This window comes from Rana temporaria, chromosome 3, assembly GCF_905171775.1.
Source record: "Rana temporaria chromosome 3, aRanTem1.1, whole genome shotgun sequence".
In the NCBI taxonomy this organism is placed as follows: Eukaryota; Metazoa; Chordata; class Amphibia; order Anura; family Ranidae; genus Rana; species Rana temporaria.
This window is the reverse complement of record NC_053491.1, coordinates 381,885,768-381,913,547: the sequence shown is the minus strand read 5'-3', so window position 1 is coordinate 381,913,547 and position 27,780 is coordinate 381,885,768. Positions and strand designations below refer to the sequence as shown.

The following is a 27,780-nucleotide window of genomic DNA, read 5'->3' as shown; positions in this document are numbered from 1 at the left end:
AAATGAGGATGAGGGGGGCGTGTTTTATGTAAATGGGTGGTGACCAGGAGCATGGACTAGCTATGGGGTGAAGAAGTTGTCGCAAGTATTACAGGGGGAAAAGTTTCTCTCATATGCAGAAATGAGGCAGCTTTGGAATATTCCCGAGAGTTATGCTTTTAGGTATAGGCAGCTTATCCAGGCCTTATTAGATCAGTTTCCGGAGCGGACTCCGCAATTAATGGAATCAGGTTTAGAGCAAATGGTAAAAAGTGGAAAAAAGACAACTTCAATTTTTTGTATGTATTTAATAAGGACCACATTGCCAGACAAGTAAATTAAGTGAAAATTGGAAGAGAGATGTTCCAAATTTGAGGGAGAATTGGGAGGAAGTATGGAGGTTCCCATTGCAGATACTTGTATCATTTCTAGATAAATTAATACAATTTAAAATCATACATAGGTGCCACTATACACCATATAGGCTATATAAGATTTATCTGACAAATTCTCAGAACTGCTGGAGATGTGCAGACATTCCAGGAGACTTTATGCATGTATTTTGGTTATGCCCAAAGATAGTGGTATTTTGGAGAGAGGTTCTGAGAATGATTGCCATAATGACATCAATAACTCTGGAACAGGAGGCAGAGATCTGTTTGCTGGGATTGGTAGGGGAAAACATTGCCTCAGGGGGAAGAAGAACACAGGTAGGCCTATTATTATTTTATGCTAGGAAAACGATAGTGTTAAATTGGAAAAAGGTAGAAGCTCCCTCGGTAGTACATTGGAAAAACTTAGTAAACCGTAATCTGCCACTGTATAGGGAGGCATATTGGAATAGAGGATACAGGGAGAAATATGAGAGAGTATGGGCGAGCTGGATAGAAAACCCTATGACAGCGTCAGGATAAAGGGGGTACAAGGGGAGGTTAACCACTCCATTGAATGAAGGGAGAGAGAGGGGTGTAAAAGGTATTTTGTGTCAGGTGGAAGGAATGAAGCTCTAGAAGAGAGTAGATGATTGTAAATGAAATGTATGTATATGTATAGTTTTACTTTTGTATGATTTTTTTTTTCCCTCAGAAAATCAATAAAGAGATATAAAAAAAAAGAAGGTAATGAGGGACACCTATTAGCTAAGGTATGTAGCATAGAACACACCCCTGCCACGCCCCCTTAATGGAGAATTATATGAAAATAATTAATTAGTTAAACCCACAAGTACTTTCTTTACCACTACTATTCCTTTTATATTGGCTTTTGAAATTCACAAATGCAGCAATTTAGAAATTGGATGAAAGGTTTGGCACTGATAAACGCTTTTTAAAACATAAAAAGTGCATTTTATATGCAACTCTATAGATCAGACCAAAAATGAGGTACAAACTACCATATATACTCAAGTCACCTTTTTGCGCCTGATCTCCCAGATTTTGGGGACCTGGTACTGGCTGGCCGTAGGTCCCCTGGACCCCAAACTTGGCACACATGTAGCCCCATTCTTCCTCTACAATTGTGCAAAGTTTGTTGGCCGGGGAGCACCGATTTTTCAAAGCCAGGCACCCCTTCCTTAGACTCCTATGTTAAACGGTCATTTCTCCGGTGACTTTGGGGACCTGGTACCGGCTTATATTCGGGTCGGCTTATACCCGAGTGTATACGGTAGATGGAAAGAGGGACAGAGGGACTTTATTCCAAATCAGTGACAGTTGGGAGCTATGTACAGGCAGCTCATAGTAAGTGAATGGGAGTAGATCAGCTGCATGAACTTATCTGCACAGCAAAGTTTGACAGTTGTGCAGGGATGAGTGAATGGACCTGGTCCTGGATGTGCAGGCTCTGCTTTGGGGTCTGCATACCTGTCAAACCCTGCTGTGTGAGTGAGTAAATGTAGTAGATGAGCTCATATTCACTTGTGTATGGGCTGCCTGCATGCAGCTAAGTGGTTAAAAAGAAGTAAACAAAAAGATCTTGCTGCTGCACTGTACTGAGCGCCTATGTGTGTGCTGATATGTGTGCTGATAATTAACCGTTGACTAGGTGTGTCAAGGTGGAACACACCCTTCTAGCTTACCAGAAACAATTCACTTTCCTGACCATTCCCTTGCTTTCAGCTATGGCTTCCGAAGGTCTGAGAGAGGAGCTAAACTGTCCCATTTGCCTAGACATTTATACGGATCCCGTCATGCTGAAATGTGGCCACATCTACTGTCACATCTGCATCGGAAATGTTCTGGATTGCCAGGAGACTTCTGGAGAATATTCCTGTCCTGAATGCAGGCTAAAATTCGAACATCGTCCCTTGCTGGAGAAGAACAGAAAACTGCGTAACATTGTGGAACATTTCGTGTCTCTCCACATTGAGCAGGATGCTTTGGTGAGCAGTAAGTCGCCAGCAGATGTCTCAACTGAAACCTGCACTTCACAATGCTCTGTGCATAGGAAATCCTTGGAGTTTTACTGTTTCAATGACTCCCAATGCATCTGTACAGACTGCTGCTTCAGTGGAAGGCATGGGGGGCACCAGGTGGAGCTACTGAATGAAGCCTTTGAAATAAAACAAGAAGCAATGAAAGGTGTCCTGCAGGTCCTGACCACACACAAAGCAGAAAACGTAAAAAGAGTTCAAGGTCTACGTGAATCAGTGACTGAGGCACAAGAAAAAGTTTCAGAGGAGACAGAGAAAGTCACTACTTTATTCAGAGACATCAGAAGTCAGCTGGAACATCTGGAGAAGAAAGCCCTTGGTGACATCTCCTGGCATGGAGGGCAGACGGTTCATTTGGTCTCTGATTTGATCCAGCAGCTTGAAATGAAAACAGAAATGTGTTCGCAGAAGATTGACGATATAGAAAGAGTGATGAAAGTCACTGACCCGATGGCCTTCCTACAAGCAGCAGAATGCACTAAGCTTGATGAAGACCACTTTGTAGAGGATTTAAAGAAGGAAGTCAACACAAAACCTAGTTTGGTTGTAGTAGGCCTGGTTTCGGAGACATTACAAACAGGGTTAGAAACCATTATGGCTGATGCAAAGAAAATGCTTTCTTTGAAGGAACAACCAGAAGAAACGAGGGCCATCAGAGCAATAGACAAGTCTACAAAATCGGCAGCATTGCTTAATAGCTCTTCGGGTCAAATTTCAGACAACCTGACGCCCTACCACAGTGCTGATGTTGAGAAGAAAATCGTACAGCCCCATCACAGCCAAGCCCAAAACCCAGATATGACGCCTGCAGCTTCTGTGGTGCAAAAGCCACATCTCTTATTCAGAAATCCATATGCTTTTTTTAAGTGAGGAAGAGGAAGAATGGCTTTGCAAGATTCCAAATGCAACTCTCCCGGAGTGGCAAAGTTGACTAGAAAACAAGCATAGAAAAAAGGACCCTTTGTCTGAGGTAGGAACCCTCCAAGATGCCCACCTCAATCTTTATCTTCTCTTTTTTTATCCCCTACAGACAAGAAAGGGATAATATAACCAGGCCCGGATTTACTCCCTTTTCCGCCCCAAGGCCGGGTCCTTCAATGCCGCCCCCGCCTGCGCAGTGCAGGGGGGAAATTATCCGCCCGGGGAAATTACATTGGGAACCATCTCACCTCCTCTTCCCTCTGTTTTCTCTCCTCTCATCATCCGTGACATGACAGGGGGGAACTCCCGAAATGAAAGTGAAAGTGTCCTCTCCTCTCAGCCACAGTGCCGCCCCTGCACCCACTGCCGCCCCGAGGCCTGGCCTTGTTGGCCTTGTCTGGAATCCGGCCCTGAATATAACTGATTTCTGGGGGCAGTCACTGACAGTTCTTGCTAAGTTCAGATGCATTTATACACAGTGCCTAAGATTTTTTGCATGCATAAAATAGATGTTCCTTGTTTTAAATAAATGCAGTGAAAACAGGAATGAAAACAGTGGGAGCCATATGTATTAAAAGTGTTCCTACCAAGAATTGAAGGATAGTCACTAATCAGCATTGCGTTCGTTTTTGAATCTAAGGTAAAATATATCCATTTGTTTATAAGTACACCTTGATGGATAGACTGTCAATTGTAACTCAAGGTGGGTCATTCTCTACCCTAAATGCCAACAATACTACCTAATACACAAAGCGATGAATCATAGTACCAATGGTACTAATATAACTTATTTAAAGTGGAGGTTCACCCGGAAATTACAATTTTTAACCTTAGATTAATGCTTATTTTGTCTAGGGGAATCGGCTAGTTTTTTTTAAATCAAAGCTGTACGTTTTTAGAGAGCGATCTTCTCCGCCGCTTCCGGGTATGGGCTGCGGGACTGGGCGTTCCTATTTGATTCACAGCCTTCCGACAGTCGCATCCATCGCGTCACGATTTTCCGAAAGTAGCCGAACGTCGGTGCGCAGGCGCCGTATAGAGCCGCACCGACGTTCGGCTACTCGTGACGCGATGGATGCGACCGTCGGAAGACTGTCAATCAAGAAGGAACGCCCAGTCCCGAAGACCATACCCGGAAGCGGCGGAGAAGATCGCTCTTTAAAACGGTAAGTACAGCTTTGATTTTAAAAAAAACTAGCCGATTCCCCTAGACAAAATGAACATCAATCTAAGGTTAAAAAACTCCCGCTTTAAAGCTTCCAGGATTAAGTTGTTTGCACAGTTTCTTTTGAAAGGTAACATTTAAATTCTTTGGCATGCTATATATTATGTATCAATTAAATGATATCTTCCATGTTGTAGCTGGAAGATATTTAGATAAACATTAGCGTATCATAATTATTTGACATGTTATTTTTTTTTATATGAAATACCATTTTCACATTTTGCATCTTATTTAATCTTATTTCATCCTTTTTTTCCATCTCAGTGCTGCTGATCTCCCCCAGCCCCTTTCGTTTACTTCCTGTCTACATGCACTCCAGAGTTTTACTGCACATTATTGTTCTGGGACAGCTTCCTTATAGTGACAATGGTGAACCATTGGCTGCTTACAGTTTTTACCAGGGGCGTTTATGACAGGGTGACATTTGGGAGGAAGGGACAGAGCAATTTCAGCTCATAACAGGAAGTGCCTTACAGGGTAACTCCTAATTAAAGGGGTTGTAAAGGTTCGTTTTTTATTTTCTTTAAGCTAGTGCATTGTTGGTTCACTTACTTTTCCCTTCTAAATGTTTTTCTTTTTTTGTTTGAATTTCTCACTTCCTGTTTCTCCTCAGTAAGCTATTCTGGCTGACTAACCCACAGCCAGAACCGCTCGGATGATGGGGGCAAGCTTACTGAGGAGAAACAGGAAGTGAGAAATTCAGACAAAGAAAAAAAAAACATTTAGAAAGGAAATCAAACAAAACAAACCTTTACAACCCCTTTAACTGCCCACCCCTCCAGACCCCCTCCTGCACATAGTGGCTATAATGCCTCGTGCTTCTGGTGTAGCAGTCTGTACACTGTACATCACAATACACAACTCCGTAGTAAATGTCCAGAATATTGCTTGGAATGGGACATGCTCATTTGTCTGCGCAGCCACATGACCATGCTGACCAATGAGAAGCCCATCTGAGGCTTCTTCTGGTAAGGTATAAAAATAAAAAAAAAGAAGTACATCCCACCGGTCAGGCCCTGCTGTCCAATGAGGACTGGCCAGGCAAGCATTATGATGGAAAAATGTAAAAACATCCAGCGCTCAGTCCAAGGAACTTCTCAAAACGACCATGGCAAGTAATGATTACCTCCTTGCAGCCCTCATCCGACTGGGTAATCTTTAATAAACTGTAAAAACACACACAAGCGGGTGCAAATGCCTAATGCATTACCACCATAACCATTTATTAGAAACGCAAAAAATAACTCACAAACGTAGAAAAAAATTTGGCCGATTAAAAACACAGCTTCAGCAAGTGGGACGGGTATCTTCATCCAGTGACACTCAGTGGAGAAGCTTGCGTGTTTCGGAACAGGCCCCCTTCCTCAGAGCTCCATTAAGTTGGAAACTCACTCTGGGGCTTTTTATTGAGGTGTATGGTGTATGGACCACTACATTGGCATCACAGGTCTGCAGGTGCTGCTAGGATAATTGAAGTTAGTTTATCTTTAGATTTTTTGTGAAAGAGTTAACTTATCCTTTAAAATCTCACTTAATGACCCAGCTTTAAAAATCCTCCTAATCCCTCTCACTACCTTTTTACTGAAAAAAATAAATACAAAGTTAAATTCCTCCACATGCTCCCCACTACGGCTCTTTTACAACTTCTGTTTACTGAGTAAGAGCAGTGCACATACACTATATTATATATAATAAAGAAACCCTGTGCTTATCCCACCACTTCTCAAAAAGCGATTAATAAAAATGATTAATAAAACAATATGTGTAAATACAATAGTGTATACAGATCAATAGAAACAACAATAATTCAATATGAAAAAATTGTAATCCAGAAAAGTACAATATATATATATTACAAAAATAAAAATTATTTGCTAAAAAAAACATTAGTCTATTAAATATGTGACAGTTCAAAAATACTTTTGGTATCCAAACACAAAGGGGCAGATCCACAGAGCGAGTACGCCGGCGTATCTACTGATACGCCAGCGTACTTTCAAATTACCTGCGTTGTATATTTGGTTTGAATCCTCCAAGATACAACGGCATCTGGGTTAGATCCGACAGGCGTACGCCTTTGGATCTAAGATGCAATACTTCGGCGTCCGCTGGGTGGAGTTCTCGTCGTTTTCTGCGTCGAGTATGCAAATTAGCTATTTCCGACGATCCACGAACGTACGCGCGGCTGTCGCATTCTCTTACGTCGTCTCTAGTCGGCTTTTTCTGGCGTATAGTTAAATCTGCTGTTTTGCGGTGTATAGTTAGACTTGCCATGTTAAGTATGGCCGTCGTTCCCGCGTTTATTTTGAATTTTTTTTGGCGCAAGTCGTCCGTGAATCGGGATGGACGTAATTCACGTCTATGTTAAAAAATATGACGTCCTTGCGACATCATTTAGCGCAATGCACGGCGGGAAATTTAGGGACGGCGCATGCGCAGTTCATTCGGCGCGGGGACGCACTTCATTTAAATGAAACACGCCCCCTAATCGCCGATTTGAATTCCGCGCCGTTACGCCAATTGAGATACACTACGCCGCCGTAACTTATGGCGCAAATTCTTTATTAATTCGATTTAAAGCCAGGTAAGGTACGGCGGCGTAGCGTATCTCGGATACGATGCGCCGGGGCAGATCTTTGTGGATCTGCCCCAAAGGGTTCATTCTTAAAGTGAATATCAAGTGTTTAAAATGTGTCTTGGACAAGACATAAAAACGGTGCTTTAGAAGAAATCTTCCACCACATAAAAAAAAACACACGCCTCATACCGGACTGATATAGTCTCAGATTATTGAGAACTCATTTGGTTAAGGCATATTTGGAAAATCAACAGCAGGAAGGAGACTCCCTCTGTTCCATTGAAGTGATCCCACAATGTTGGATGGATGGTACTCGCCCAGTCCTCACTCCCAACATGTGTAGAGACAAAGGGAGACTACGTAGATGATTACATTCACATAGGGCCATATCCTCAAAAGAGATACGACGGCGTATCTACTGATACGCCGTCGTATCCCTGTTTCTATCTTTGGAACTGATCCACAGAATCAGTTTCCAAGAGATAGACAGAAGATCCGGCATGTGTAAGGGACTTACACTGCAGGATCTTAGGATGCAGTACCGCATCCGCCGCTGGGGGCATTTTGCGTTGAAATGCCGCCTCGGGTATGCAAATAAGCACTTACGGAGATCCACAAAGCTTTTCAGCTTCGTTTTTTCTTCGTAAGTTTTAGTTTGCTATCGTAAAATTAGGGCTGCTTTTACAAAGTGTAAACTGTTTACACCTTGTAAAAGCAGACCCTTCTGTCCAGCGACGCGTTTTTTTTTTTGTTTTACATTTTTTTTCCCGCCGTATCTTTTTTTTTTCCCGACGCAACTTTATTGACCCGTCGCGATCCACAAAGCTTGGCGTAACGTAATTTCGCGCTATGCACGTCGGGAAAATTACGTCACAAGCATGCGCAGTACGGCCGGCGCGGGAGCGCGCCTAATTTAAATGGGAATCGTCCCCATTTGAAGAGGAACGCCTTGCGCCGGCGGAATTTAAGTTACACAGCCGAAAATTTCTAGGTAAGTGCTTTGTGGATCGGGCACTTAGGTAGAAATTTTAAGGCAGTGTAACTTAAATGGGAATTTTTAGGTTACGCCGGTTCTTTGTGGATCTGGCCCATACTGTATATATCCACAAAAAAAGTAAAAAGACTCTATAGTCTCTTTTACAAAAGAACTAATAGAAAGCCAGAATCATGACGACGAGTCACAAGTTCCCTCTTATGCCTTGTACACACTACCAGTTTTCCTGTCTGAATAAACTCAGACGGTTTTTCCAACGGAATTTTGCTCAAACTGTCTTGCATACACACCGTCACACCAAATTTCGACCGTCAAGAACGCGGTGATGTACAACACTACGACGAGTCGAGAAAAATGAAGTTCCATGCTTCGACTTGATTCTGAGCATGCATGATTTTTAGTCCGTCGGAATTGCATCCAGACGAACGAAAATTCCGATAGAGAACAGATGAAAAAAATTTCTATCTAACTCCGTCGGAATTTCTGACGGAAAAAGTCAGATGGGGCATACACACAGACAGAATATCCGATGGCTTTGGTCTGACTTTTTCCTTTGGAAATTCCGCTCGTGTGTACAAGGCATAACCCTTTTATTGCTTGCTAGAGACGGTCTTTAAATTGGAGTTCCACCCAAAAGTGGAAGCTCCGCTTATCTGCTTTCTCCACCCTCCGATGTCACATTTGGCACCTTTTGAGGGAAAGCAGATACCTGTCAAACACAGGTACCCGACCCCACGTCCGTGTAAGGTCGCAGCGGTTTTGAATGAGTAGGAAGTCTGTTTAGACCCCTGATATCTCACCAAAGGCCCCCCCCCAACTGAGCTACTTAAAGAAAATGGAAAATAATAATAAAAACTAAAATTGTAAAAAAAGTCTACTGACAGATACCTTTCACAGTTCTGCTGACACCAGTGGCAGAACTTTCAGGGTCACAAAAGTCACACTTGTGATTGGGCCTTGGCGTTCTGCCACTGTGGGGGGCCCCCAAGACGTCAGGAAGTGGGCTGGTGCAGAACATGTGAAAGGGCCCTATGATGGGAGTAAAGTGCCCAGCATCAATGGAAAGGGCCTGAGGGTTGAAGCGAAGGGCTCTGGCTGGGGGTCAGGGAGGCCCTTCATGGTTTCTTGCACTAGGGCCCTGAAGGTTCTAGTTATGCCTCTGACAGAGGGTATTGTGTGGTTTACAGAGAAAGTATAGATACCAGTTTGGTGTGCTGGAACTTTTATACAGAGAAGTTCTATGCACAGAAAATATGCCAGTGGGGTATGCTGTGCTAGGTGAACTGTGCATTCCACCAGACAGGTGGAAATTCAGCCCATATACAGTGGGTGGAGTTCAGGTTCACCAAAGACTGATAAAGGCTTCACTGAGTTCCCCCATATCACCTACAGAATTCATGTTTTTTTTATTTTTATTTAGATGGTGAGGGGGTTAGGGCGGGGCTCTCCCCTATGTAAAAGGTAGAAAGACTTGCTGCAGACATAGCTGAAAAGTGTACAGGGACATATAACTTCCCACTCATGCAACATAGTATAATTTTTACCTTGTGATCCTGCTAGTAACACACTTCCTGTCCTAGGGGACAACAATTGCTCATTATATGTAGGAACAGTGTTGTCACCCTACCACATGGCTAGAGAACACCACTTGTTCTACTCATCTCCATGGCATAGTCTTAAGCGATAGCTGGGAACAATGTAACTGATAAGAGTGCAACACAGGCATAGAGCACAAGTAGACAGGATTTCTGAGCAGGATCAACAGATATTTTTTAACTTATGGAACAGATAAAAGGCTTTCAATTACATTTTTAACAGATCAAAATTGGCCAAATAAGAGAGACGTTCATTGTTGGACTTCACAACCTTTTTAACCTCTTGCCTACCGGGGGAACATTTTTACATTTTCACATACACGTTAAAATCTGCATTTTATTTTCTGACAGCAGAGACCATGGGGGAATAAAATACTGGGTGTTGCAATTTTTATGTCAGATAATATTTGCAGATCAGTTTATTAAATACAACTTTTCAGGAAAAATTACACTTAAATAATGTTAGTGCACACAAACACAATATAACATAAATTTTTGTGTGAAATATAAAATATGATGTTGCATTGAGCATATAGATAATAAACATGTCAAGATTTTAAATAACGACAAACTACAGTACATAAAATTGTCCATAGGCAACACTTTAAAAGCCTTTACAGGTTATCAGTTTAGAATTAAATGCAAGCTATAGAGCTAGAATTAATGCTCTCACACTGACATTCGCGGTGATACTGTACATATATGGCGCAATCATAATTTATATATGCAAGCCGGACCTATGTGTGTGTTTGCATGTGTGCATATTTCTATTTATTTATTTAATTTTTTTTTACACTTTTTATTTTTTTAACATGCTCCTGAACAAGCCCCCTTGTGATAGCTTTGGGCAGGGACAGGTACTCTTTATGGAGACATCAGGGGACTATTAGACCCCTGATGTCTCCCCTGTCCTCCAAGGTACCTGAACAAACACAGGTTGCTTGATCAACCGCTTCCCTGGCTCTAAGGGCCAGAGAAAGACAGCTCTAAAACCGGAAGTGATGAAATCCTCTTTGCAAAAATAATTAATCTATCATTTGGTAAGAGATCATTGCCCTGTACAGCTGGAAATGGATAAACCTATCGCTATATATTGACTCTGTCATGTAAGAAATACAGGGGCTTCTAAAAAATGCTTTGTTGCATGACTCTGTCAATACCGCCTGTGCTGGAGATCCACAAAACGCATGCTGTAAATGAGTGTTAGAATTCCATATCTCTATATTTGTTCTGCGACTATTAACATTTTCAGAATCAATGGTCAAAAGGTGTACCCTCCGTTATCTTAGGGCAGGTTTTTTTAAAGCAAGGTTTCATGCCCCATGCTTGCCTTTTCTAGCCACAGTTTCCCTCAGTGGTTGAGATCAAAATTCAGCCGCTTCAGCAGGGACCACCCGAGATTCGATCCATGTATGGGCTGATTGTAACCAAGTCTATTCATCGTACAACCAGCCTGTTAGATTTTTTACATACATTTACTATAGCCATGAGTAGTAATCATTGGGGTTTATTTTCTAAAACAGAAAGTGCAAAATCTGGTGCAGCTCTGCATGGTAGCCATTCAACTTCTAACTTCAGCTTGTTCATTTAAGCTTTGCCAAAATAAACCTGGAAGCCAATTGGTTTTTATGCAGAGCTGCACCATATTTTTCACTCTCCGGTGTTAGTAAATCCACCACATTGTGCTGGGCACCCCCCCGCACGCCGCTGCCAAAACACAATAGCGCTGTGGGAGGCATTCCCCGATCAACACTGACTGTGTTGATGGGGTAATCAAGTAATTTTCTTTCCTTCCTTTCCTTAAGAAAATGAGGCATCTGTGTAGTAGTAAACCGCTTTTTTTTTTTTAACCAGCAAGGTAAAGCCATAATGTGCTAGTATGCATCCCATACTAGCACATTATGTGAAACTTATCTTAGAACAAAGCCTTCCAGGGGCGAGTTGTCAATGCTGACAAGGCTTCAATCTTCACCTGGTCTTCCTTCCAGGTTTGCGGACTCCAGCTGTATGAGTGCCTGGAGCCACAATGACATTATTCCCACACAAATGCACGTGGGAGCCCCCCATTTACAGCACAGGATTCTGAAGGAAAGGTCTGGGTGGCCGTTCCAGCAGAGCGTCGGTGATGTCACCGGCTGCATGTACAGTAAATATCTCCTAAATGGGGCTTGTTTAGGAGATATTTACACTACCTATAGGTAAGCATATAATAAGGCGTACCTATAGGTACAAATTATGCATGGGAGTTTACTCCTACTTTAAGTAATCTAGGCATTAACATATCTCCTCTTCAAAATCAAAGGATTTATCATTTTTTTTAACACATCATCGCCTGGCTACTCATATTTAATTATACAATACAACATATAAAGTGAAAGCAGTGCATATTATGTTTCTGAGAATACTATTGAAAACGTCTATACATAAAGAAGAAGCCCAGTCATAATGGCTTATTAAACCCGAAAATGATATGCCAAAACCTTTTTCCATTTCTGAGTAGAACGTAACCTTTGTCAGGGTTTACCAGTGTAATTTATTGCAGCTGACCAGGCTTTACCAGTGGCTGCATTCGTTTTTTCCCCACATGGTTTTTATTTTTTACCTCATGATCATGCCAGTGAAGCACTTCCTGTGTTAGGGTAACAACACCCACTCACTGTACTGTATTTGTGGAGCAGCAGCTTTGTCATTCTAGCAGAGGACTACAGAACACCTCTACTGTCATCTCCATAACATAAGGAGGCGTTCTGTAGCTCTGAGCAGGGAACTTAACAGTATTTAAAGGGGTGGTTCCACCTAAAACACATTTCTAACAATACATTCGTAAGACCCGTTACACTGCGGGTAGGCTGGCTTTTTTTTTTTTTTTTAGTACATACCTCGATCTCGGCGTTTCGTCCCTTGTCAGTGGGCGTTCCTAGTTGTTTGACGTTCCTCGGACGGGCGCATACGTGACGTCACGACTTTCCGAAAGAAGCCGAACGTCGCTGCGCAGGCGCCGTATAGAGCCGACTCTATACGGCGCCTGCGCAATGACGTTCGGCTTCTGTCGGAAAGTCGTGACGCGCAGTATGCGCCCGTCAAAGAAACGTCAATCAACTAGGAACGCCCACCGCCAAGGGACGAAACGGCGAGATCTCGGTATGTACGAAAAAACAAAAACAAAAGCCAGCCTACCCGCAGTGTAACGGGTCTTACGAATCTATTGTTAGAAATTTGTTTTAGGGGGAACCACCGCTTTAAAGCAGGGATCTTCAAACTACTGCCCTCCATCTGTTGGAGAACGACACCTCCCATGAGGCATTCTGAAACTCTGACATTCACAGACATGACTAGGCATTATAAGAATTGTAGTTCCTGAACAACTGGAGGGCCATAGTTTTAGGACCTCTGGTTTAAAGGGATAGTTTGCCTTTACCACAAAACTGCCTATGAAGATAAGGGGCATCTGTAGATAAAAACTGCACAGCTCTGGCTAAAGATAAATAATACCCTTGCAATAGGTGTAGGCCATTTACATACCTTATGAAGCCTGACTGGAATACTCCCAGGACATTGCTAAGTACTCCCAGGATGTTGCCAAGACCCCTTTCACACTGGGGCGGTTTGCAGGTGCTATTGCGATAAAAATAGCGCCTGCAAACCGACCTGAAACAGGGCTTTCACACTGGAGCAGTGCGCTGGCAGGACGGAAAAAAAGTCCTGCTAGCCGCATCTTTGGAGCGGTGTGTATACCGCTCCTTCACCACTACTGCACATTGAAATCAATGGTACACCGCTGCTATACATGCATTGCGGGCGGTTTTAACCCTTTCTCGACCACTAGCAGGGGGCAAATCCGCCCCGCTAGCGGCCGAACAGTGCCGCAAAATTAGTGGTAAATTTGCCGCTAAAAATAGCGGCGCTTTACCACTACTGCACCTCCCTCCCCAGTGTGAAAGTGGCCTAAGTGAGACCTAGTCAATGAATATTTGACAGGATGCTGCAGGGAGAAGAACACAGTGAAGTAAAATGAGGTAGGTTGCAAACTGACCATGCTTCATATTGTACCCTGATTATGTGCCTAACACAAAACATTGGTATCAGTGGCGGTCCTAGAAATGCGTCCGGCCCCCTAATCTTCATGCTGGATGCATGTATTCCAACGGGGAGGGGGTTAAGCATGTGATTACAGCCAGAGGCTTTAATAGGCTTCAAAAAGGGTGGCCTAGGAGCACAGAGCACATACAGGGAGGTATTATCTCCACAAAAGGGACACAGTAATAAAACTGTGGCGGAGGTTTTAGCCCTCCTCAACTTTATTCAGACCAAAAGCAAAAGGCTTGGCTGGAGTTGGGCTTCAAATTCTTTGTGCAAATTAGTGGCAAGTTTTGTGCAAAAGGGCCATGTCTGTAGAATAAATCCAAATACTGTACCTTATACACATATAAAGTCATTGAAAAGAAGGATGGAGAAGATGTCACAACTTAAGAGGGAAAGATCTGCCTGTCTTAACTCTTAAAATCTCGCTGGCCAGGGTGATGTTGCGCCTTATGATACAACAGAGTAGAGCCATGCCACTGAATGCCAGCAGAACAGCCAGGAAGCCAGGGGTCACTTGGGAAATATCAAATAGGTCCCAAGTTAGGAAGACAAAAATTATCATTCCAAGGAATAGTCCAATCAGGCTAAAACCGTTTAGTCCCAGGGCAAATGTCCACAGGATCTTTTCGTCGGACCACTGACCAAATGCCATTGGTATGAGTCCCATGGTGACGAAAACCAATGAAGAGTAGGTCAAGATGATGGCCACGACAATTCCATATTGATTGGTTCTTCCGACCAAACTCAGATCCTTCAGCTGGGTTTGACATCGACAGTCCTCAATAGTTTTGTTATACAAGCAGTAATTATAGAAGCCAATTTTCTGGCAACCACTGACAAGAATGTCACCACCTCCAATGATCAGAGCATAAACGAGAAGGGAACAGACCAGACTCTGCAGAAGGATAGTCAAGTAACCCAACCAACGGTGGCTCCAAAACATCTTCCTTCCAAAGTAAGACCAATCTAGGAAAGAATAAAAATGGAGGAAATATTATTTCACTGGAAGGGGTATTATACGTTTAGGCTGGGTTCACATTATATGCAGAGCGGTTTGCAGCAGGGGGTTCGGTGCATCCCCGTTCAACATTTGAGGGCTGAATTTTTGGCTGAATTCGGACCTGAAAACTGAGCCAAAGACGCACAGGACCCTTCTGCTGTGCGCTCCATGGTCACTCCAGAGCTGTGTGATCCTGTTCCATTGAGAGGCTGTCACACTCTCCTGTCATGCAAATTGGATGTAGGTAAACCCGCCTCCAATTCGCATCAGTGTGAACCCAGCCTTAAAGAGTTTGGGCACACAGTTTTCAAATATGCCACAGAGTGTAAAAAGTCACATCAAAGTTGGACTTCAAAATTGCACTGAAAGTCGTGTGACTTTGGGCTCGGGCTAGGATGAACCAAGCCTAAATCCAATTTTCAGTATGTTTGGCATCATGTCACACTGCAGTTTTTCTAGGCACAATTTTTTTTATGAATGTGTTGCAAATTTTCTTCACTGAAGATCCTGCCATTATCAGTACTTGGTGTAGCAAAATGGCAGCACTAAGCCACTACCTCTAAATAAGCCATTATCAGACTGCCATGTGCACGCCTTCAGTCTGTCAGTGGGCAGCCTTTTAGGAGTGTCATGCATTAGCTTGCCATAGCCCTACATTGGAGCAGATAAGGCCTTCCCACAGGGGCGTTGCTAGGTGGCAAAAAGACCAGGGGCTTCAGCCCGAAGTCCAAGGCCTTCACCGGCTGCGCCCCTATGTGGTAGTGGCGTAGGGTTTTTTGGCTAGGCAGTGGGGTTGTGTGGTAAGGGATAAGCTCACTTGCTGGTTGCTGCCTCACTTTTTGGCCCACATTCCACCCACTGAAAAAAAACAGCACCCACAAGGATGTGTGTGGTTTGCTGCTCCAAGCGCAACGACAACGGAAGAAAAATCCGTAAAGAAACGCGTTTCTATTGTCCCAACTGCGACGTTGGACTTTGTGCTGTACCTTGCTTTAAAAATGTTCATACCTGAGACGTTTACTGACTAAGGATATTGCACCCTTGTTTGGCCCCCAAAAAAGTTTTTTAATATATTATTTACTAAAATTTATTGAATAAAAAGTATTGTTATTATTAAATTATTATTTGTTATTATTTATTATATTATAATTTATGATTTTGTGTTTTCAAATTTTATCATAGTCTAGTAGACTCTGGTTTGGACAGATTTAGGTGAGTTATTCCTAAGAATTACAGGCCTGCAATCTAAAACGCCAAATTTCCATGCAAAATAATGGTACCGCTTTCAGCACCTAAAATCTGAAAGAATCATACCGGCAGGGAGGTTAAATCTGTCCGAACAAGAGTCTAGTAGACATCTCGGGTATGAAAAAGTTTGAAAAACAAAATCATAAATTATAATATAATAAATAATTATAAATAATTATAATAAAAATTATTCAATAATGTAATCAACTGAAAATCACTGAAATTTGCTCAGTTGCAGAATTGTCGCGGTCATTACTTTTATTTTTTTATGATGAATTTCCCCACAAATCGCTATCGCACAATTCTGCAAGTGATTATAATTTATTATCGCTGTTTTCTAGCTGCTCTAAAACCACTTTTGACATAAAGGGACACTTTTTGGTTGCTATGGACAATCTACAGTTTGCAGGCAGAAAGAACAGTCTTTATTACCGGTATATAAAAGTACATGCAGAACACTGGACAGACCACTAGGGACAAAGGGGGGGTGTATTTTTTACATACAGTACTGTAATCTAAAAGATTACAGTATACTGTATGTAGCGCTACCCCCGAAGGAGCCGCTGGTTAGATTTGGGACGGCATAATTATGTTACCTCTGTGATGTGTCTAGGGTTGATGGTGATGATGAGAGCAGTGACAGAATGTCCAATCAGTTTGTTGGTCGTGTTGGACCAGGAGGATAAAAGCATTGAAAACGTCAACCGTCAACTCGAGGTAGATAGAATAGATTGGTGAAAAAAGGAATAAACCTTGCAGATTCAGGCTATGGATTGAAAGAAGCAGTCCTGCCTCCAATAATTATGCATGTTTCGTCGCCACTCCAGTCGGAGTGGGCATAGTGCCCCTGGACAGATCCCCCCACAGACCCGGCAGCCAGGGTGTCACTCGGAACTGCTGGAAAGGAACAAGTCACTGCCACCGACTTGGCTCTCTTAGGTTTTAGATTAGTAAAGGGTCTCTGCCACAGGTGCAGTTGCAGGAACGTGAAAGTAGAGCGAATCCTCCCAGTCAATAATTTGGGGCCACCGACTGACAGTTTGCACATTACAACCTGCCAGTATTCGGTCACCTAGATCCCCGATGGTTCGTCCAAGCCCTATTGGATCACCTGCCTCCGGGCTCACCTCAGACCGACTCCCCACCGAACAGCACAGCAGCTTGGGATCTTTCTCTCAAAGTGTGAGGACCCAGTAAGTCACTGGGGCCCCATTGTAACTTCAGTTGCTCTGAGCCATGAGGGCCCAGAGTCAGGAACTCTGTGTAGCACGTGGGCCCCGGCCAGGTAGGCCATATCACCGGGGCCCGTGATGTGCGCACACCCTAAAGGTGGGTGCCGCACCAGGAACCCGCGAAGAACCCCAGGCCAAGGCCTCCTCCACAGAAATACCCCTCCCCAGCATGCCCCGCGAGGGAAACGCTCCTCTAATTGGCTGCTGGGAAAGAGCGGCTCCGCCTGGACCCCTCTGGCGCCACCTGCCATCCAGAGATGGAACTACAATCTCTGGAGTACAGAATGACCCAAAGGAAAGTTCAGGGCTGGCGACAGCCACAATTTAAACCCCTGATGAAAGCAAATAACTCTCTCATCCCACTAAATTTAACATAGCACCTGTACTGAAAAGTACACAGGCGCTACATGTATGTATTGTATTTATTTACTTTTTTGAATTTGGCGCTGTTCTCCGCCCCCATGCGTCATAATGGCGCAGGGAACAGAGCTTGGTGGCACACAGGGACACTGTGAATCGAGCGAGGAGACACCGCTCGATCACACAGCGCGGCGGCATTGCAGGATCCAGGGGACAAGGTAAGTAAACCCTGCCTGTGGCTGCTGCGAGGCGATCCCGAGTCAGGTTCGGGGTTACCGCTTTTGGTAATGAAATACCACCCCGAGCCAGACTCGGGAATACCGCCAGGGGGGTTAAGACTGCTCTCATAGGGAAACATTGAATTTCACATGTCATCCGACTTGGGGGCTCACAAGTCGGATCAGTGTGAACCGAGCCTAGGGTTTACAAACTCTTTATGCTGACCATATTTACATATGTATCTAAAATACAAAACTGTAGAAAGTCAATAGATTATGTACAAAGGCTTGCCAAGACTTGTTGTTTCTCAGCACCTAACAGACTCAAACTAGTGGAGGAGAGCCAAAACTAAGAGTGCTCATGATTTAGAATAGGGACAAAGGAGCTAAAAATAATTATAATCCCTACTTTCTGCACTTCCGTCTACACAACATTTTCTTGGCTTACTTTTCCTTCCCAACGCCTCTGTTTACATGAATCATTCTGAAAGTTCAGTGGATGGTCACGTAGTAGTCAGGATCATGGACAGTGGTGTCTGGCTAAGCACCAGTTATGATGTTACTCACTATTCAGCCTTCATTGCGAAAAACTCACCTTTGTGAGCGATAGTCAGGTGTTCTGTTATGATCTTCCTTCAAAGTCTGGAGTCACTTTCGTGTCATGTTCTGCTGGACAAGGGAGAAAAAAACCCCACACACATTAGTTTGAATGTTGAACTTTTCCATAGACACTCCTTATCGCCCCTCTAGGACATCAGAATCTGCCCTATGTTCAAAGACCAGTAAAAAATCTGTGTTCAGCTCCTCCGCAGCCCGCCATTCACACCTGAGCGATTTTCTGCTTAAAGCTCTAAAGCGCTCAAAAAGCCAAATCCCATTCATTTCAATGGCCCCTGTTAATATCTGAATGTTCTGTCTCCTAAAGCAAGATTGGAGGCAGATTGGCCCCCATAGACTTCAATGGGAGCGCCTAAAAATGTGCTATAGGAGGATTTTTACAAGCAGTTTGTCGTACGTTTTCTGCTTAAACAGCAGCTCTAATCTCCTCTACCTCTCCTCCCCCTAGTGCTTCCTTTTAGCCAAACAAAAATGCCCGAAGCTGTAAAACGCTTGTAATGGGCTTCTAGAACACCTGTAATATACTTCTAAAAATGCTTAAAAACGCTTAAATAAAAATGCCCAAAAGTCTCTCAGGTGTGAATGCAGCCTCATACTTATCTGAGCCTAATCTCGATCCAGCGATGTGCACGAGAGCAGCTGCTCTCCCGAATCTCTACCTCCTCATTGACAGCAGCAGGAGCCAATGGCTCTGAGCCAATCACATACAATAAGAAAGGAGTGGGGGGGGGGGGCTAAGCTCCATTCTGTGTGTCAATGAACACACAGAGTGTAGCTCTTGATTGAGCATGCACAAATGACCCTATAGCAAGCAGCTTGCTATGGGGGCACACAGCAAGGGGGAGGAGCACAGAATGCGGGCAGATGACCTGGGGAGAAGGAGATTGGGGCTGCTCTGTGCAAAACCATTGCATAGAGCAGGTATGTATAAATTGTTACTAAACCCAGGACCCTGTATTCAGTATATCTGGTCTCCCACAGTACATAGAACATGGAAATACAAACGTTTTAGTCAGGGCTTTGTTTCAGGGGGAACTTGAGGGAACTCAGTTCCACCACCTCTGACTCAGACCCTTTGGTGCCCGCTCACCACAATCACTTGTAAACACAGAAGTCTGGTTTCTGTGTTTACAAGTGACAGCTCTGCACTCTGTATGTAATGCAATTCTGGTATTTAATGCCCCTTTAAGACCCTTCAACTGTTTGTGAAATCTGAACGGGGTCGTGGTTGAGTTCCTGCACCTATTTTCTGAGAAAAAAAGCTCTGGTTTTAGTAAATATAAACCGCTAAATACCTTTTCTCACCAGCAGTATATAGTAGTCTTGTGACTTCTATCAGTGTCTAGGTATAGCTTGTAGATGGAGTTTTCATTCTCCCTTGATTGTCCTATGAGGCTGCAGGACCCCTGACCTTTTGTCTGAACAGTGCTGATTGGCCCTGTGCTGATCACATGCACTCTCCCAAGAAGAAAAGAAAACCTCTCTAGCAATACACACCAAACTGAACATATGCAGTTTGCCCCCCAAGGCTCTGTTCTATCAGGAGATGGTTTGAGGACAGTGGAAGAAGGGAAGGATCAGAAAAGACAGGATCAAACAGCCTTTTTACACAATGCAAATGATTAACCACTGAGGTTCCACAGTGGGGCACAATAAAATCTCAAGATTGAACTGCCCTGATCCGCTACCCCCACCCACTTAAAACTAGTATATAGTGGGGTCATCTATATAAAAAAATAATAACATTTACTAACAGATGCTGGCAGAGCTTGAATGGCAAGACATAAATCATTGCTGCTTATGACTGTTGATGAAGAAAGGAGTAATTATGATGATAATAAAGATATATTTCAACGTATACATCTCGTGTCGTCTTTGTAATTTCAAATATTCCGTTAAACTAAAAATCGAAAATAGTAAAGTGTGATTTTCAAGTCTTGCCACGGATTCTCAATTTGATTTAGGTCTGGACTTTGACTGGGCCATTCTAGCACATGAATATGCTTTGATCTAAACCATTCCATTGTAGCTCTGGCTGTATGTTTAGGGTAGTTGTCCTGCTGGAAGGTGAATCTCCGCCCCAGTCTCAAGTCTTTTGCAGACTCTAACAGGTTTTCTTCTAAGATTGCTCTGTATTTGGCTCCATCCACCTTCCCATCAACTCTGACCAGCTTCCCTGTCCCTGCTGAAGAAAAGAATACCCACAACATGATGCTGCCACCACCATGTTTCACAGTGGGGTGTGTTAAAGGTGATGTGCAGTGTTAGTTTCCCACCAGACATACCGTGTTTCCCCAAAAATAAGACCTAGCGTTATTTTCCAAGAGGGCTGCAATATAAGCCCTACCCCAAAAATAAGCCCTAGTTTAAAATGCATGTAAAATCCTATAATTCACTCTATTACAGTAGTATAATATGTACAATGCGTGTGTTTCTGTAATATAATTGTGGGGAAAAGAGCTCCAGCGGGTCACAGAAGTGCTATAAAAAATATCATTAATAAAAAATATCATTAATCCTTTATAACATTACAATATTTTCGGGGGGGAAACACAGTATCATTTTTCTTTGAGGCTAAAAAAATCTACTTATCTGACCAGAGCACCTTCTTCCGCATATTTGCGGTGTCCCCCACATGTCTTCTCACAAACTGGACTTCTTATGGCTTTCTTTCAACAATGGCTTTCTTCTTACCACTCTTCCATAAAGGCCAGATTTGTGGAGTGCACCACTAATAGTTATCCTGCGGACACCTGAGCTGTGGATCTCTGCAGCTCCTCCAGAGTTACCATGAACCTCTTGGCTGCTACTCTGATAAATGCCCTCCTTGCCCGGCCTGTCAGTTTAGGTCAGTGGTCTCCAAACTGCGGCCCGAGGGCCGAAAGCGGGCCTTTGCTTGCCTTTATCCGGCCCTTGGAGCACTATCCCTCCCAATGATACAAAACACTATTCTGCCATCTGACACCGACAACGGAGCACCATTTCTCCCACTGACACCACTAATGGGGCACTATTCCTCCCTATGATACCAGCAATGGTGCACTACTCCTCCCCCTAATACCAGATGTTTACTCCCACTGATGGCAGGAAAAATTTTCACTCCCGCTGGCCAAAGTCCGGCCCTCCAAGAGTCTGAAGGAGAATAAACCGGCCCTTTGTTTAGAATGTTTGGAGACCCCTGGTTTAGGTGGATGGCAATGTCTTGGTAGGTTTGCAGTTATGCCATACTCTTTCCATTTTCAGATGATGGATTGAACAGTGCTCCGTGAGATGTTCAAAGCTTGGGATATTTTTTTTATAACCTAACCCTGTTTGAAACTTCCCCACAACATTATCCTTGACATGTCTGGTGTGTTCCTTGGCCTTCATGATGCTGTTTGTTCACTAAGGTTTTCTAACAAACCTCTGAGAGCTTCACAGAACAGCTGTGTTTATACTGAGATTAAATTACACACAGTTGGACTCTAATTACTAATTAGGTGACTTCTGAAGGCACTTGGTTCCACTAGATTTTAGTTAGAGGTATCAGAGTAAAGGAGGCTGAATACAAATGCACGCCACACTTTATTTGTAAAAAATATTGAAAAGCATTTATCATTTTCCTTCCACTTCACAATTATGTGCCACTTTGTTTTGATCTATCACATAAAATATATTTTAGTTTTTAATTGTAACATGACAAAATGGAGTGTTACAATTATATATGAATACTTTTTCAAAGCACTGTACACATATGCAGGAAAGTAGTCTTTTGTTTCTCTGTAAATGGTGCCTTGCTAACTGGCTGGGCTTGTAGTTACGGAACAGCTGAAACATTCCGCAGCCCCCACCTTACACAGGGTGCCTTTAACAGCCTCGGGCTCTGTAGGGATGTCATTCTTGGGTGAGTTTATCTGACTTGTTTTTCTGCAGACTGACTTCTATTCATAGGTCAGGGCTGTCAGTGGAAAATTGCTGTGACTGCAACTTTATACTTCACCAATGTGAATGTTTACCATCCAGCTGGGACTGACAGACAAGAATCTCTGTCATTTAACATACAGCTCCACCACTCTGCACAATGGACTTGAAAGGCTGGCACAAATATTCTTTTTTAATGGGAACATATGATCTTTTTAAATTTGTTTTAGATCAACGTGTAAAATAAACCAAATTGATGTATATTATCTTATTGCTATCTATTCACCTTTTTAAAAACCTTGGGCCGGATTCAGAAAGAGTTACGACGGCATATCTCCTGATACGCCGTCGTATCTCTAAGTTCCGACGGTCGTATCTATGCGCCTGATTCATAGAATCAGGTTACGCATAGATATCCCTAAGATCCCACAGGTGTAAGTGTCTTACACCGTCGGATCTTAGGCTGCAATTCCCGGCTGGCCGCTAGGTGGCGCTTCTATATTTTTACGCGACGAATATGCAAATGAGCATTTACGCCGATTCAGAAACGAACGACCGCCCGGCACTTTTTTTTTACGTCGTTTGCGCTCGGCTTTTTCCGGCGTATAGTTACCCCTGCTATATGAGGGGTAGCTAATGTGAAGTATGGCCATCGTTCCAGCGCCAAGTTTTGAAAATTTACGTCATTTGCGTAAGTCGTTCGCGAATACGGATGGACGTAATTTACGTTCACGTCGAAAGCAATGACGTCCTTGCGACGTCATTTAGAGCAATGCACACTGGGAGATTTTATGGACGGCGCATGCGCCGTTCAAGTAAAACGTAAGAAACGTGGGGTCAAGGGAAATTTGAATAAAACACGCCCCCTACATTCCCATTTGAATTACGCGGCCTTACGCTGCAACACATATGCTACGCCGCTCTAACTAAGGGCGCAAGTTCTTTGTGAATAAAGAACTCGCGCCCAAAGTTAGAGCGGTGTAACGTATCGGAGAAACGTTACGCGGGCCGAACAGATACGCCAATGTATCTGAATCCGGCCCCTTGTTTTTATGTATTATTTGTAATTATATTTGTACCTGGGGGCAGCCATATCTGCTTAGTAGTGCATACAGTGTCTTCACTGTATGCACCCAAGCACTTCGGCCTAGCTTCGGAGCCGTGGCCATCTTGGTACACCCGGCGGCGGCCTAGTAGTGGCGTGAGCAGGGAGATGTGGACATTACAGTATGGAGCGAGATGTGGACATTACATTTTCAAAATACAGTGTTTTGTGACACAGTCGTAATGTTGGGGACGGTGGAAGGCGTTGCCGCAGGGTCTAGGTATCTGACACTCCTTGAAGTTTGGGATGTAGAAGATTCTTTGGCAGGCGTAGAGAGCGAAGATTGGCAGCCTCTGAACTGTGTCACCCCTTTGCCGTGATTCAGTATAGTTCTAATTTGCACTGTCAGCTATTACTGATACACTGAGAAGTATTCTGCATACACACCATATCTGTCACTAGATAAGGTTCCCTCCAGTGTAAAGTCCTCTATGCTTCATACACAGTCTATATATCTTGAAAGATCCCACAAGAAAGGACAGCTGGGTGGCCCAAATCTTAGAACATATTTTTCCTGTATATACAAGATAGAATTAAAAATGTTTTAATTTTTTTTGGAAGACTCGCTTTAAGGTTTTATCTTTTTTGGGATAATACAAGAAATACGTACTGGGTATGATGGGTCCGTGATGTCACAAGGGGGCGGGGGCTACAGATGGCATCATCCGATGGCCACGCCCCCATCATTATCTAAGACAGTGGTCATCAATCCTGTCCTCAATCCTGTCCTTAGGGCCCACTAACAGGCCAGGTTTGCAAGATAACTGAAATACATCACAGATTATATAATTTGCTGCTCAGTGATTGCACTATTCTAGTCTGCATCTCCCCAAAGTAATACATAAAACCTGGCCTGATAGTGGGCCCTGAGGACAGTGTTGATGGCCACTGATCTAAGACATGCTTGACATCGGCGCGGACAGATCAGCGGAACACAGAATCGGAGGAGGGTCGTCGGTGGGAGCAGCGGCAAAGGAAGAAGTACACCGGACAAAGAAGACTGGAGAAAGAACGGAAAAATAAGCAGGAGAAGGAGAAGCCCAGAGGAGGAAGATGTGGGAGAAGATATTTTTTAATAAAAGACTTGTCAAAAAATGTCTACTATATTTTTTCACACTTTTTTTGTGGTGAATGGGTAGGGGTACAATGTACCCCATACTCATTCACATGGGGGGGGCAGGATCTGGGGGCTCCCTTGTTAAAGGGGGATTCCAGATTCCGATAAGCCACCCGCCCGCAGATCCCGACAATCACCAGGCAAGGGTCAGAAAGAGGCCCTTGTCCCCATCAACATGGGAGCAAGGTGCTTTGGGCATGTTGAGGAGATGTGGCCTGGTATGGTTCAGGGGGGGCGCACGCTTGCCATTTTTTTTACATTTAGGCAAGGGGGATCCCCTCCGAATCCATACTAGACCCAAGAGCCTGGTATGGACGATTTTTTTTTTTGCCACCAATTCTTTTTTTTACATTGAGTGGGGAAGCCCGCTGACATCTGATGACTCATCGGTTGTTAAGGACGTGGCGGACAGCTTCCCGGCCCCCTCCTTAGCAACCAGTTATATACAGTGAGTGTAAAAAAAAAGAAAACACAAATTGTAAAACGCACTTGCGTTTTGGATGCGGGTCCTATGAAGTCTATTACATGCAAAACGCTGAATTTTGTGGGAGAAAAAGTCCCTGACCCTTTCCAAAAACGCAGAGGCATAAAAATGCATTGATGTGAACATGTTCCATAGGAACCCATGTTAAAAAAGTTCCCTGCATTTCTATTAAATGCAAAACGCATTAGTGTGAATGGAGCCTTAGGCCGCGTACACACGGTCGGTCAAAACCGATGAAAACGGACTGAAGGACCTTTTCATCGGACCAAACTGACCGTGTGTGGGCCCCATCGGTCAGTTATTCTTCGGTCAAAAAATGTAGAACTTGCTTTAAAATTGAACCGATGGACGCCTAACCGATAGGTGAAAACCGACGGTTAGTATGCAAAAGCATTGGTTATAAATCCACGCATGCTCAGAATCAAGTCAACGCATGCTTGGAAGCATTGCATTCGTTTTTTTAGCACGTCGTCGTGTTTTACGTCACCGCGTTCTGACCCGATCAGTTATTTAACCTACGGTGTGTAGGCACATCAGACCATCAGTCAGCTTCATCGGTTAACCGATGAGAACGGTCAGAAGGACCGTTCTCATCGGATGGACTGATGGACTGATCGTGTGTACAGGGCTTTAGAGTTAGGCCTCCTTCACATGGCTGTTTAGCTGCATACACTGGAATCTAGTAGCAAAAATCTGCAGATTCTTGCGGCTGGAACTATGGTAGCATGCGAATAATGGCAGCAACTCAGCCCATATAAACTAATTATAGGATGACAGTGCCTGACTTGGACATTTGTCCCTAACTGCAAGTAACTACTTGGTGTGCAGCTACATGTGAACAGGATTTATCAAAAACCATATAATATGAGGTCAAACCTAAACAATTTATATGCAATGAGGAAGGCACTCAGAAGTACACACAAAAAATGTATAATCAAAAAACGAGTTGTTGAGAGGTGGTCATTCGTATAAGACCTCCTCTCAAAAATGGGTGGAACTCCGCTTTAAGCCTGTAAATATTTTATATAGACTGCGGTGTGGCCGCCATTCGCATGCACCTGCCATACTAATCGCATGAATCTGCTGAATCTTGCTGCTGCAATTTGATATATGTATAAACCACAGTGTGAAGGAAGCCTTATGCCTTGTACACATTGCCGTTTTTCTCGGCAGGAAAAAAAACAAAGTTTTTCCCGACGCGATTCCTCTCCAGCCTGACTTGCATACACACGTTCATGCAAAAAAAACGTCCGACCAAAGCGCAGTGACGTACAACAGGACCATAAAGGCTCACTATTGTATTTTAGCCCTACTACGAGTATAAACAAAAAATAGTGCATCCCCATCCGCATCGAGGGTAGATAATTTATTTTGGATTTTTTTTTTCTTATGTTAGGTCTTTTCTTTTTTTTTTTTACTATTTTGGACCAGTTTCTATTTGATAATGAAAACAAATCAAGAGAAATCCACAACAAAAACAAATTTGATTTTACCTGTATACATGAAGCAAAGACAAGTACGGTTTTACGAACAAGTGCAAAAGTTGCATACATACTGTATGTTCAAGTGTTAAGATTTGTATTTTTAATCAATAAAGTTGAACTAAATGGCAAAACTTTTTTTTTTTTTTTTGTTTCACTTTCACTTTTGATGATAACGGTAATCAGGACAAATAGAGAAGGCGAATCTCCCCAACGGGGGGCACAGACAGAAATAAAATCTGACGGGTGTTCTAATCCCTCTACAGTCTACCTTAAAAAAAAATATATATATATATAAAAAAAAAAGTTATACGAGGGGTTAAAGAAAATAACGTCCCCTTATTTACCAACATTTTTTTTTTTTAAGTTAACTGCCTCTGCTTAGTAAATTAACCTGCTTTGTTTTGTGTTAACCAAGTCACTCTGGGAAGGCAGTAATGAAAGGGTTAACATTACAAGCCCTCAGCTCTCAACATACTGGCCCCGTGGTAGTGTGAGTTTTTAGGACTAGTAATATATAACATACAAATAATAATAAGCATAAGAAAAACATTTGATACATGAAGTTGTCATAGAAGTTTCGAAGCACTCACCAACTTTATGAACTTGAAGCTTCTCTGACTGCCTGCAGACTGTTGATGGACTTTTTCCTCTAAGTCACATGGCCTGGTCAGCTGACCATGTTTACATGCTGTCTTGTCTACATGTGAGTAAGCATGTCACAAGAGATGATTGGTAGATGATGATAACACTGAAATCTCCCTAAGGACTCACAGACAGACCAAAAAACAAACAAAACAAAACTGACAAGTTTTAACCCTTCCCTACACTATGCAAAATAAAAAAATAAAAATAAAGTTTTGGCTTCAGTTATACTTTAAAGGTACTTTAAAACAAAGCGCACTTATCCAGGGCCGGAATGTAAGTGGTGGGGGTGGGGCAGGATTTGTGCATGTATATGTGAAAGTAGGCGAGTCTCTGAGCATTCAGTCGCTGTTTAACCACTTGACCTCTGGAAAATGTACCCCCCCTTCATCACCAGGCCATTTTTTGCGATATGGCACTGCATTACTTTAACTGACAATTGCACGGTCATGCGATAAATTAAATTTATGTCCTTTTTTTTCTCTTTCTTCTGGTGGTCTATGATCACCGTTGGGACAGATTCAGAAAGCATTTACGTCGGCGTATCTCCAGATACGCCGCAATAA

At 43.2% G+C, this 27,780-nt stretch overlaps 1 protein-coding gene and 1 long non-coding RNA gene across 2 annotated transcripts; one reads left to right on the top strand and one right to left on the bottom strand.

The window, feature by feature from the left end:
- Positions 1-2,098: 2,098 nt before the first annotated feature.
- On the top strand, positions 2,099-3,280 carry LOC120930511 (tripartite motif-containing protein 12A-like). The gene has a single exon (XM_040341689.1). The coding sequence runs from the start codon at positions 2,099-2,101 to the stop codon at positions 3,278-3,280; it is 1,182 nt and encodes a 393-aa protein (XP_040197623.1).
- Positions 3,281-14,743: 11,463 nt separating this feature from the next.
- LOC120932866 lies at positions 14,744-27,519 on the bottom strand. Its single transcript, XR_005748037.1, has 3 exons — positions 27,163-27,519; positions 18,460-18,530; positions 14,744-14,772 (listed from the first exon to the last, which is right to left on the bottom strand). It is a non-coding gene; the product is annotated as an uncharacterized LOC120932866 (long non-coding RNA).
- Positions 27,520-27,780: the final 261 nt, after the last annotated feature.